The following is a 13,752-nucleotide window of genomic DNA, read 5'->3' as shown; positions in this document are numbered from 1 at the left end:
GAATCCGAAGGAGATAAGCAATAAGTTAATTAGGTTTGTCTTGTTATAGTGGATACAAAAATTAGAAAAAATCCGACCTGTGCAGATCGACATGCAAGCAGATGAAGAGTCAAGCCTAATGCCCTCAGTTCTTGCACACGATGTTGAGTAGGCTTCGTTTTCTGCATAATAATACAAGAGTCACAACTCACCCAACAGACACAAAAGAATATGCTCTGAGAAAAAGAGACATTAGCAAAAGTGGTATGTGATAGAAGATATTGTCAATCAAGGATATTAACCGCCACAAATCCGAACTCTCTGCTCCTTCCAGTCAATTTATCATATATAACCTTCATTAACCCAACAACTATCTCTTATCAGTTTTACCCGAATGATAAATCTTTCAAGTATTACCCAAAATCACATTTAAACATCAAATATTACAAAGTATAAGCATAATCTTGACAAAAATACATAAACTCTTCAATAACTGTTAACATTAAACCAACATTAACAATTTACCCATTAAAATTAAACAAAAATTTCAAAACCAACTTATCCACAAATTCAACAACGACGAAAGGGCAACAATCACTCCAACAAGAATTACAATACCCAATTGAAAATAAAAAAAACTGTAAATTAAATAAACAAACAAAATCATCATACAAACACAAAAAGCCAGAAAACTTCATCATCAACTTAAATAACCCAGAAAAATTATCATTCAAATTCACTATAAAATTCAAAAAAAAAACATTATAACATGAAATCTACGATTAAGCATGAATTAACATTGATAAAGATGAAAAAATTTAAGAGAAACTTACATTGTAAATCAGAGGATTGTTCCGAGTTTTATTAGGGGTTAAGGGAAAGTGGCAGAGTAGGGAAGCAGGAGTTTGGAGGGAAGAGAAGTTAATGGGTTTGAGCGTTGATAAACCCTAAATTGGACTGAATGGCAAACAAATTCAATAAATAACATATCTTTGGGAACTCACAAATTCAATAAAGAACTGTCAGTAAGAACAATTAGATTAAACCCTAACAACGTTATCTTATCGTAAACTCACCTCAACCATTTCAACGGTACCAGCAGCACCGAACAACCCATCGCGCTCAGCACTGTCAACATTAAATGGAAGATTACGCACCAAAATCTTAAGGTCAGGGAAGAAGTGAGGTTGTTGTCCGGAATCAATTTGCAAATTCAACTAAAATCAACCCTAATTAATTCAACAATTACAAGCGAAAAACATAACCCTAATTTTAATAAAAACACAGAAGAGAGAATCATACCAGGGAAAAAGAAGACAAAGTGAGAGTGAGGAGCTTCAGAACTCGGAAGTTTCTGATCCCATCTTCCATGGCTGAGAGTGCACAGAGAAAATAATGAGGAGAGAGGAAAGAGCTGATAAGCAAGAATGCAGGATAGTAGAAGACGAAAGGGGAAAGAGTCAGAGCTCATCCAAGAAAACGGAAGGGTAAGATGCAAGAACGTGGCATAATCTGGCAGAAGGGCAAACCAGTAGTAAAGAGTGAGAAGCGGGGGCAATATCGTCACAACACTATTGCTGCAATAGTAACTTGAACTTTGCATGTTTTAAAGTGTTAGGATATTTATTTTTCTATAAAAGCATTACTAAACCTAAAACTCTCCGTCCTCAACTTTGCTACCAGGCACCACTTTCTCTCAACCAAATCTATACAACGGTAGTACGGTACAACACTACAACCCCCTTAATATCATCTCTATGATTCCATCCAACAAGGCCATACCTCTTTCTCTCCTCTAAAATAAAGATGAAAATCTAAATGAATTACTTTAAATATTTGTTTCTCCAATCTCCATCGCTGGAAAATTCAAGAATAAAAGTTGATCTCCATGGTTGAAACATCATATAGTTGGAATTATATATGGATGTATTATTTACAAGCAGGGGAAACGACGAGAGTTGTATCTAGAGATTATATTGTCAGATTTGGAAAATTGGGTCCAGGTTTGCTAGTTTGAAATAGATTAATATGCATTTGTAGGAGATTTAGCTTTTGTACTTACTAGTTGTTGGCCCGTGCGCGCTCCCAATGTATAAAAAATAATTACCAAAACACAATGCAAATCCCGAGCATATTAGTATATGAAAATAGTTGAACAAAAAAAGTCGGTTATTTTGTTTGTTACTTGTGTTATAATCGCATGAGAAAATTCTTATGACATAGAAAAATGTACTTAGATACATTCATCATTCTATAGACATAAATTGAAAGAGCTTCTCTCTCGGACATGTTCCACAAGCTAGCTTGATCATCTTCAAGTAGCAGCCCAGTTAGATGAAAGCCTATTAGAAACCAGAGCTGGTAAATTTCTCACATCAACATCCATTGGCAACATATGGTACTCGATATAGTGATCCGACTTACCTGAAGCCAGATAATCAAACCAGGAATAAAAAAAGCTGCAGCCACTAAATTCACTTAATTTGGATAAGTATTAACCCTGCATGTGCAAATGATTGAAAGACTGGTTCAACCAACTTTAGGATCCTTGCATAAGTATCTTTTCAACGTACAAATAATCAATTAGTAAAATCAACTTTGTCTAAATAAAAATCAGTTTCAAATCGGTAAAAGTAAACCCACTTCATTAAAATCAGGTGAAGTGATCAAAATCGTAGTTAGGACTCAGTTATTAACATCCAATACATTTCTCGAAAATAACAGATTCTTATAGATGACTGCATATCTGCTAACCATTTTCTACTGAGAAACTTTGTTAAAGATTGGGCTTGAGTAACATATTCATATTACTTAAGTTTGTACAGATTAAGAACAATGATACCCTAAAGACAAATGCAGTTCTAACCAATGCGCATATACAATGAGAAACACCACATTTACAATATGAAGTTCTTCTTCTACAAATTTCAATTCAATGAGATCGACATTCCCTTAGTCTTTCTCTCCGTCATTTCTAGAATCACAAATTATGATTTACATCTACGGACCACTACATTAAGAGTAATTTGTTTGTGAGATGATGGCATAAAAGCACCAAGATATAAATATTGCAACCACTCACCGTCGATCTTCAAAGATTTGTTGTCACTGACTTCAATACTTAGTGGTTTATGTTAGATTTTATTAGATCTGAACTAATGTAAGTATCTTTTATTTGACTTTCAAATGGAGATTAAAGTAACGTTTGGTTGATTATTTTTGTAGAAACAATAGCATATATTTATATTTGTAAGTATTAATTTTCTTGGGTTACGTAGTTATAGTTCTTGATTTCTTGTAAGTCTATTAGAAATTTGTGTCAATAAAATTCAATTCGTACCGATTAACATAATTTTCATTCATGTGGTGGATACATTAGTCTTTGCAATGATTCTGGTATGAATATGTGAAAAGTAGAAAAAAAAATGGATGAAATTTCCGGATAAACGGTCGGATCGAATTCGGAGTCGGACTTGGCTTAGTTCGATGGATGCAGAGTCGGATGTGGAACTTTCGGATACGGACTCGGAGTCGGAGTCGGATATCAGGTCCGAAAATCAATCGGGTCGGATATGGATTTTACTAAGTCTGACCCGAGTCTGATCCATTGCCATTCCTAGTTACTACTATCAACATCTCCTTCAAACAGATTTATTGTCATGTGTGCTTCATCTTCTATAAGAAAAACACAGAAAAACATAACAAGAACACAAACTACTACATAAGATACATCATGACAGGAGGACAATGACATCTAACAGAAAACTCAAGGAGAGGATAACAAGATAATAACATAAGAGGATTACTACGAAACAGATAGGAACAACAAGCATAAGTGCATAACCAAACACAAATTGCATAATGAACTGCTAAAAAGTAGCAAGTCTATGTGCAAGACCTCATATACATATAGTCATGCAATATGACAATATCCCACTTGATAAAGTTGATATGAAATACACTTCTAACATACAACCTACTTCTATATTCTAGAAAAACACTATCACTGTATCACACAAACAATCAAACTACAAATAATACTTTGATTATCGGTTATAGGTATTCTGCAATGATACTCAAATATCAAGAACCGAGAACTGGCTTACTTAACAACTAAATAAGCATGATAGTCTTGTAAAGGACTGGGGTAGGTCTGCAGACAAGGGAAAACATGTAAATCACACAAGAAAGTATGACTATAATTAGATCGGTAAATAAAAGAATATGTAATGCAATGAAGTATGAAACACTTCACTTAAGTATGAGGCACATAAATCTCAAGCACTAATAATCAAAGGCTTCTCTATGCTTTAGACTAACCACACCAAACCTTTCTATATTTTTTATAATGTATTATTTTGGTTATGTACTTATGTTGCATAGTCTGTATATGATTCTGTACATAACTCAGTATGATTCAAACTACCCAAAGTAATTATAATCCTTACTCCAACCATGAACCTCTCTAAGGATACATGTCTGGAGCGCCGTGAAAGGATTAGACGTGGCATTTGTACCAATAATTACCATAATAATGCAATAAGACTTTTTTGTCTTACACCTACAGCTGCAAAGAAGCTTATTCTCGGTGTACACTGCAAATGGTCTACTATGTGCTTCCCAATTTTCTAGGCCCATAAGATTCATCATAACATCTCTAGTGGTAACAAACCAATCTCATTTGCGTATAACCAGGTTTGAATCTAAAAGAAAAAGAACCTGCAAATCTTACTTTGACATGATTTTTTGTCAATCCATGGCTAATTTTCTATGATAATCTAACAAGGGATTGCATTTGCATCTAAGTCCTCCTTTTTTTGATACCTTAAGTTCCCAAAGAAACATAGCAATAATAGTAATAGTAAATGCAATCTCACGATGCATTATATATTAAAGTTTGCCAATTTCTATGATGCTCTATATTCTTTAGTTAAATCTTTAAAATTTTAGCTACAATCAGATACTTGATCTTTTCCCTTGCATCTTATCAGACACAAAAATTCAAACAAGATCCTCAAATAGCATTTAGTGATTTCACATCAGACAAGGCTTTGCTTTATTAAACATTATAGCTAGCATTATCTCACATCAAAAGGAACATCATAAAACAAATTTCAAACATTCAGGGATATGAATCTTCTAAATGGACATGAACCATTCTCAAGAAATGCATCATCAAAGTTCATGCTCTAAAATCAAACAAAGACATAAAAGAGTATTTTAGAATATGATATAATAAGATTAAATTTTCTTATAGAAGGTTTACCTCCCATTTGAAAGGAAAGAAAGAGACATTGAAGGTTGGCCATTGGCTAAACATCTCCCAAAATCAGAAGGAAATAATAGCAAATGCAAAGGCTGCACTAATGCTATTATGAGGATTATGCACCCTAAATTTCTTTGGAAGCTGATGCATAAGAGTGACAAGGACCAACTTGTTAATACGGAGATGAGAGGGGGGGTAAGAAGAATACACATAACTGATAAACTTATGATCCCAACTTATTGCAAATTTAATTAGCCTGTTTAAAGCCAGTAGCCCTGCAATTAACATTGTCGATAGTGTCAGAACTCTCAAATTCGAGAGTGGTGGTTTTTCCGGTAAGAGTCTTGACGAAGATTCACATCCGTATAAGATCACAAACAAATCAATAACTGTACAAATATACTATATTGTCAAGACAAGCAACAATTAAACAAACTATTGATCCATTTATACCAGCAACTTTTGCAAATTAAACCCTCTTTCAATTAAACCCCCATAATATCTTTCTTCAAATTAAGAGCTTCCTTCACCTTCAAACTCTTAAAAAGTCCAGTAATCAACGTTGAAAAAGTTACCTCATTCGGATGAACCCTCCTCTCAAGAATTTCATCATACACCTTCCATGCACCCCTCAAATCATTCCTCTCCTTATAATCATTAATCATTTACTAACATTTGGGGAAGAAAAACAAAAACCCTTTCCAATTTATCATATTCCCAGCAAATCAAAAGCCCATTTAACAAAGTATTCAAGGATTTCAGCGTTCTTGGACACCGATAATCAGGAATTTCACCGAACACCTGGATTTCTCTTTCGGGCAAGTGAGCCCGGGCATAGTAAGTAATAATATTGCATAAAATGATTTCTATGGGGGTGTAAATCGGGTTTCTAGCTTCAATTTGATAAAATTTGGTCCAATTCGTCGTTTAAATAATGGGCTATTCAACAAATCCATGTTTAATCTAGCCAATGCAGTAACAAAAGGTCTTGCGCGCACAAGGTGTACAATAAATTTATTTTACACCAACATAACTTTACTCATTTTTAGTAACTTTAACCTAGTTTTGATTAACTTTTATATTAGTAAAAAAAAGTTGATAGATAAATATTTTAAAGGGTTAAATGAATAATTTTATATATTGTTAGTGATTTTGAAGAAATAAATTTTATTAAAATGGAAAAAAAATTCACTAAAAAATAGATAACTTATATATATATATAAGCTTAACTTTTAAGTATGTACAATATTTATTGTACAACCCTTGTAAATAAGAATTTGTAAACCATCTAAGAATCTAACAGTCTAGCATCTGCAACTTAAAACCAAAAATTACAACAGCCAATACGTGAAGATTAAAGCCACTGCCACCAATTAAATACCTAAGAAGAAAACAATCGAACACTTTTAATACGATTATTATATGAAGAACAAACCCAAAATTGATTTAGGTCGAGAAAAAGAAATAAAATTTACCAGCTGGAACAATTAAACGTACCGAAAAAAATTACTGAAGGTTTTACATCCTAATATTCTTTATAAGATGATGCATAAGAGTGACAAGGAGCAACCTATTAATATACAAATGAGAGAAGGGGAAAAAAGAAGAATACACATAATTGATAAACTACCATAGAACGCTTGATGGAGATGAGAAAATTTACATAACTCACCAATCTCGCTGCGAAGAAGCCTTGGGATGAGGAGAGAGAAAGCAGCAGGGAGGAGGGGATCGAGAGCCGCAAGGTAGAAGGAGGAGATGACAAGGTTTGAAAAGGATTAGGGCTTTGAACTCTGTGAAGTACGGTAAGCTAGTATGAGGAGGAAGGCAACACGTGTAAACGAGGGACACATGGCGTCATCTGAATACCTAGGGTAAAATGGTACTTACGCTGTTTATAAGGAAAATGACAAAAAAAAAAAGAAAAAAAACAAGAAGGAAAATTGGGGCAATTCAGTAATTCTACTATGTTGTGAATAGTAATAGCTCACTCCTTGCTTTTAAAAGGGTATAAGATTGAAGGAGAGGAGACCATTGACTTTTTTGTAGTAGATTATACGGAGTATATTTGTACTTATCTCTATAGTCTATTTGGACATTGCTACATTTACCCAGTGGGTAGACAACCCACTACAGGGCCGTCTCCGGCAATTTGTAGGCCCTGTGCTAAATACAGATATTCGGCCCCTACAAATTTTTACGGGCAATTATTTAATGTAATAATTATTATACTAATATTGTTTTATTTATACAAAATATAGAGTCAAATTAATAATATTGTTTAACGTTTTGTTTGTGATGGTTTGAGAAAATTGATGGAAAAGTTTGATGGGCATGAAAAAAGCAAATAAAAAAGGATTTAGGAGAATAATTGAACCCTGGTCTTAGCTCCCACACTTAAGAATCCTTACCAATTGGGACAAAGATTACATAATATATAATAAAACATCTGTTAAATATATAATATTTGTTCTTGGGGGTTTAACCAACATAATTCCTTTTGGGGCCCAAAATTTTGTGGCCCGGTGTTGTAGGTCCGACTGGACCTCCCTTTAGCCGGCCCTAACCCACTACTAATAAATTAATAAAAAATCAATTAATAAAAATGACGTGGATTCCACTACCACTATTCTCTATTAGTGATGAATAGTTTACTCGGTGAATATACAAAGTATTTTCAAATCTAGATAGATGATGCATGCATATAAGTAATTGAATTGTTGACAACCGTCCACAATTCTTGTTCTTACTCGATGTTCTTGACTTATTATTGGGGTCGGACCACGGGATTGGATGACCACCAATTCAACATCATTGTGGATTTTATTGTTTTTGAGATTAGATGTTAACATTCACAATTCAAGTTGAACAACCTGTCTCTTTTGTACTCTATCCGTTTTTCTAAGTTGTACTCCGTACTTGTTTTGAGGTGTTTTATTAAGTTCTAATTACTTATGTCAATCTTTTTATTCATTCGTGTACACACATAATACGCATTCAATCGTATTAAAAGGTTTTACACACATCTGATGAAGATAAGGAAACAAAAGGGGTCTAAGTTATCAAAAATTTCACCATTTCGGGTCTAAGTTTTTTTTTTTTTTCACCCTTTGGGATCTAGCTACAATTTTCTAGCAAATTAACCATATACTTAATTAGCCCTTAACCATACATGAATTAAAAAATATATATATATATATACATAAATTAACTAATAATAAGTAATTTTTCCATTATTTTCCATTACTTTTTGAGATTATTCAATTAATTGATTACCTAGAGTCAAACTAATCAGCCAAAAGAGTGAAACTGTAGTACAAAAGGAAAAAAAAAAAACAAAAATTACCCATTGCTATTCCGAAAGAAATTACCACCTCCCAAACTACTTCTTCTTCTTTGGGGTGCTCTCTTCTTCCTCTCTTTGAATTCATAGCAAATTTTTACTCCAAATTCAAAAGGTATGTATTTAAACTCTTTAATTCTTTAATTTTTCTTATAATTGAGTTGCTTTGTCGTTGTAGTCATCATTCTGCTGCTATTTGGTGAGGTTAGGGTTCTTACTTTTTTCAAAAAAAAAACACAATTGACAATAATTTGAGAACAAATTTTGGCTACAATCATTAATAAAAGGCAAATTTGTCAAAAACTACCTTATAAAATATGATTTTTGCGAAAAACTACCTTATAAAAAAAATGTTGTAATAAACTACCTTATAAAAATGTTATGTTGTTAGATACTACCTTTGGCTAGATTATGAGCATTAATTCAAAATTACGACGTTAATTTTACTAGGTGCATATTACGCGACATCTAACGGGAAAGACGTAATTAAATGGCACGTGACATATATATGGCAAAGTCAATCCCGGAATTTCGATGAAACGTTCGTAATTCGGGAAAATGTAGTTTCTTACAACATAAATTTTTTATAAGGTAGTTAATTGCAACATTTTTTTTATAAGGTAGTTTTTTACAAATAATTAAATTTATAAGGTAGTTTTGGACAAATTTGCCTTAATAAAAATTATCGGCTTCCCTATTGAGTTAAAATTGGCTACAAATGACAGAATTTGTGTGCAAAATTTCCTATGAATTGTCAATGGAATATGATCCATCTGCAGTTAAGGGGCTTGGATGTGTTATGGTGTTATGAATGATGTAATTGTTTTTCCCGTATGAAATCTATGATTGTTACGATAAGTATACGGAGTATATTTGTTAATATTGTATGATGAGATAGAGTTACGTAATTAGCCTTCTCATGTAATATATATACGGAGTTGAATTAATGAGAAAGGACGAGTTGGAGAATTATTTTATCATGGTATCATGAGCCTAGGTTAAACCTAGTTTTTTTTCTCTTCCGCAGTCATTGAGAACAGCGATATTCTGAGGTATACCCATCTTCCTTTGAGCGTGAGTTTGTGCGTTCTTCCAGTATTATGGGAAAAGACGGAGAGGAGGTTGATCTAGACTATTATCTTGGCTCGAGTGATGGACCCGGGGTGGTGATTACGCCCGTCAAACTCCGTGGGACGTCCAATTACGATGAATGGGCTAAGGTCGTGCGGCGATCGATGATCTCTAAATTCAAATACGGCTTTCTTGATGGTTCCATTCAGGAGCCTAAGACGGATGCGACCAAGATGAGACATTGGGTCGCTGTGAATTCAATGCTAGTGTCGTGGATCACTAATACTATTGATGAAAGTTTGCGATCAACGGTAGAAGATTTTGACATTGCTGGTGAACTATGGACTCATTTGAGGAAGAGGTACTGCGTAGTTAGCGGTACACGAGTCTGCCATATTAAATTGGCCTTAGGTGACTGCAAACAGTCAGTTTCGGAGAGTGTTACAGTCTATTTTGGTCGCTTATCCAAGATATGGAAAGAGTTTGTTCAATATGCTAGAGTACCTAGATGCACCTGTACAGGTTGTTCATGTAATATAGCCAAGCAGGTGGGAGATATAAGGGAGGAAGATCATCTACACTATTTTTTGATCGGTCTGGACGACCATTATGAAGCTATACGTGCGCAGTTGCTCGCACAGACTCCATTACCCTCTGTAGATGAAGCATATCAGTCTGTTGTGAACACAGAAAGTCTGCGTGCCAAGGGGGGTAAGGCTAAGGAGGGTGTCATGGCTTTCAAGGTGGAGACGAAGTCGCGTCCGAGGTCTGGTGATACTGCTGAAAAGTTCTGTAATCATTGCAATCGGGAGGGCCATGAGGAAGAGAGTTGTTATCAACTCATTGGGTTTCCCGACTGGTGGGATGAAAAAAAACGAGGGGGCAGGGGGCCAGGCAGGGGCGGCAAGACTGTTGGACATAGAGGAGCTAGAGGTGGACGGAGCAGTGGCTCGTCGACAGTAACTCGGGTGGCCAATGTGAGTGCAGCAGGAGGCGTGGTTGGCTTGTCTGGAGCAAATGGGGCAGCAGCTACACAAGGCTTGTCCGGTGTGTCAGACAATCAAGTCCAACAGATCATGGACATATTAAATAAACGTACGCATAAATTACAAGGTAAGGTCGCTTTACAATGGATTATTGACACAGGAGCCTCTAATCATGTGACGGGTGATCTTGCAAGTTTGAGTAATGTCAAGACATCGGATAATTGTCCGGTGGTGTTACCGGATGGCCAAATGGCGAATTCTAATCAATACGGTTCAATAACATTGGAGGGTGGTTTAGTATTGGATAATGTTTTGTTTGTACCAAAATTAAATTGCAATTTAATTTCTGTAACTCAATTAAGTGACGAATTAAACTGCTCTGCTCAATTTACTAACAAAATGTGTGTTATTCGGGACCATTCGACGAAGATGGTGATTGGCGTGGGTGATCGAAGAGAAGGACTATATTTTTTCCGTGGGGTTCCGCAAGTGAGGGTGCTAGCGGTGGATTGCGTGGTTGACTTATGGCATCAGCGTATGGGGCATCCTTCGGAAAAAGTGTTGAGGTTACTCCCTCCTGTGAGTAGTACTGCTAGGAAGCAAAATAACATTTGTGATGTATGTCCGCGTGCAAAACAATGTAGAGAGAGCTTTCCGATTAGTGATAGTCAAGCTAGTAGAATTTTTGAATTAGTGCATATTGATTTATGGGGTCCTTATAAGACACCTTCTTCTTGTGGTGCAAAATATTTTCTTACCATTGTTGATGATTTTTCAAGAGGTGTGTGGATTTATTTACTTAGCAATAAAACCGAAGTTGAGTCCATGTTTCTTAATTTTATTGCTATGGTCAAGTGTCAATTTAATCAAAACATCAAAGTTGTTCGGAGTGATAATGGTACGGAATTTAATTGCTTGCAAGGCTATTTTTTTAAGCATGGTGTATTGTTTGAGTCGTCGTGTGTCGGGACACCCCAACAAAATGGGAGAGTGGAGAGGAAACATCAACATATTCTGAATGTGGGTAGAGCATTGCGATTTCAAGGAAATTTGCCTAAGAAATTTTGGGGCGAATGTATTCTTGCTGCTTGTTTCTTGATTAATCGGACCCCTACACCTCTTCTTCAAAATAAAACGCCTTATGAGATGTTGTTTGGTAAACCTCCGTCATATGTGTCTATAAGGGTGTTTGGTTGTTTGTGCTATGCGTATAATCAACGTAGTAAGGGAGACAAGTTTGAGTCACGGAGTAGGAAATGCGTGTTTCTTGGTTACCCATTTGGTCAAAAAGGGTGGCGAATGTATGACTTGGAGACTCATGAGTTTTTTGTTTCTCGTGATGTAAAATTTCACGAACGAATGTTTCCGTATGCAAGTGGGTACATTGAGTCGTTGGGGCATGCTGGTGAGGATTGCGTTGCACATGAATGTGAGTTTGTGGGTGGTTTTGATCACTGGAATATGGATGAGTGTGAGGACAGGTATGCTTCTATGGGGACAGCAAGGTCTTGCTCACAAGGGGTTGGGAGCAGGTATGTTGCTGGTCAGGCAGAGGGTGCTGATGTGCAGGCTGAAGTGAATGTTGAAACTGCAGTGACTGCAGAGAGCTCTGCGAGAAATGAGGCACAGGGCGATGGAATGCAGGAGGCGCGGTGCGAGGCGCTGCTGGGGCGCAGTGGGGCGCTGTCTGAGGCGCTGCAGGGGCGAAGTGAAGCGATGCAGGAGGCGCAGGGCGAGGCGCGCCCAGTTGTACCCAGCCATCTTGCGCCTCAGCAGCTGACTGCTTCTGTGGAGGGCGAAGCTACAGCTTCTGTAACTGCTGTACCTACTGGGCAATATCAGCAGGTTATTTCTGGTAATGTGCAGCAACACATTGGAGGTGTTGTGGATAGCACACGTGATAGGAGGGATGGTGATACGGAGTTGGGGAGAGGGAGACGTGAGAAGTTTCCGTCTACAAAATTGCGGGATTGTGTGCTTCATACAATACGAAAAAAATATAGCACTTCTGAAACTTCACCCACGGCAACATCCTCTTCAGGTACTCCTTATCCTATCACATATTTTGTTAATTATGAGCGTTTTTCGTCGAAACACAGAAATTTTATTGCAGCGTTGCAGGAAGAAAAAGCTCCAAAAATATTCAAACAGGCTATGCAACATGAGGGTTGGCGAAAAGCAATGGCAGCTGAGATTGATGCTCTTGAAGAACAGGGAACTTGGACATTAGAAAGTTTGCCGGAAGGAAAGAAAGCACTTGGAAGCAAATGGGTGTATACAGAAAAGCGTGATGAGGACGGAAATTTACTTCGTTTAAAAGCACGCCTAGTCTGTATGGGAAATCATCAGGAAGAAGGGCTAGATTATAATGAAACGTTTGCCCCGGTAGCAAAAATGGCGACGGTCCGTACTTTTTTGGCTGTCGCAGCTGTTAAGAATTGGGAGGTGCACCAGATGGATGTTCATAATGCTTTCTTGCATGGAGATTTAGAGGAAGAAATTTATATGAAAATCCCTCCTGGCTTTCAGAAAAATGCCTTAGATAAGGTCTGTAGAATGAGAAAGTCGTTGTACGGGCTTAAACAGGCTCCGAGATGTTGGTTTGAGAAATTGTCTACGGCTCTGAAGACATACGGGTTTAAGCAATCACTTTCCGATTATTCTTTGTTTACCCTCACCAAAGGTGCGTTGCAATTGAGTGTGCTTATTTATGTCGACGATATGATTATTGCAGGAAATAATACGTTGGCTTTAGAGAGTTTTAAGGCTTACTTGAGTGAATGTTTTAAAATGAAGAATCTAGGTGCTCTGAAATATTTTCTAGGGCTTGAGGTGGCTCGGAATAGTCATGGATTTTATGTCTGTCAGAGAAAATATGCATTGGATATTATTTCAGAAACGGGGTTGTTGGGAGCGAAGCCCGTAGATTTTCCGATGGAGCAGAATCACAAATTGGCCTTGGCTGAAGGACCGGTGTTGGCAGACGGAGAGAAGTATAGGCGCTTGATTGGGCGCTTGATCTATTTGGCAGTCACAAGGCCCGACTTGGCGTACTCCGTTCACATTTTGTCGCAATTTATGCAAGCCCCGCGAGAGGAGCATTGGGA

The 13,752-nt window shown here is 36.6% G+C and overlaps 1 protein-coding gene and 1 long non-coding RNA gene across 5 annotated transcripts; both read right to left on the bottom strand.

The window, feature by feature from the left end:
• Positions 1–183: 183 nt before the first annotated feature.
• Positions 184–1,766, bottom strand: LOC130470550 (uncharacterized). Its single transcript, XM_056840866.1, has 3 exons — positions 1,282–1,766; positions 1,056–1,107; positions 184–332 (listed from the first exon to the last, which is right to left on the bottom strand). Exons 1-3 carry the CDS (start codon positions 1,580–1,582, stop codon positions 314–316), a joined length of 372 nt encoding a protein of 123 aa, XP_056696844.1. The 5' UTR covers positions 1,583–1,766; the 3' UTR covers positions 184–313.
• A 330-nt stretch (positions 1,767–2,096) lies between these two features.
• LOC110776182 (uncharacterized) lies at positions 2,097–7,196 on the bottom strand. 4 transcript variants are annotated; one of them, XR_008931159.1, is made up of 3 exons: positions 6,918–7,179; positions 5,246–5,520; positions 2,145–2,479 (listed from the first exon to the last, which is right to left on the bottom strand). It is a non-coding gene; the product is annotated as an uncharacterized lncRNA (long non-coding RNA). The 4 variants fall into 4 exon arrangements; XR_008931160.1 differs by lacking the exon at positions 6,918–7,179 and having other exon boundaries at positions 2,097–2,479; positions 5,246–6,479; XR_008931161.1 differs by lacking the exon at positions 6,918–7,179 and having other exon boundaries at positions 2,097–2,403; positions 5,246–6,479.
• Between the last annotated feature and the right edge of the window lie 6,556 nt (positions 7,197–13,752).

The sequence above is a fragment of the Spinacia oleracea genome, chromosome 3 (genome assembly GCF_020520425.1).
Source record: "Spinacia oleracea cultivar Varoflay chromosome 3, BTI_SOV_V1, whole genome shotgun sequence".
Classification (NCBI taxonomy): Eukaryota; Viridiplantae; Streptophyta; class Magnoliopsida; order Caryophyllales; family Amaranthaceae; genus Spinacia; species Spinacia oleracea.
This window is presented reverse-complemented; position numbering and strand designations above follow the sequence as displayed.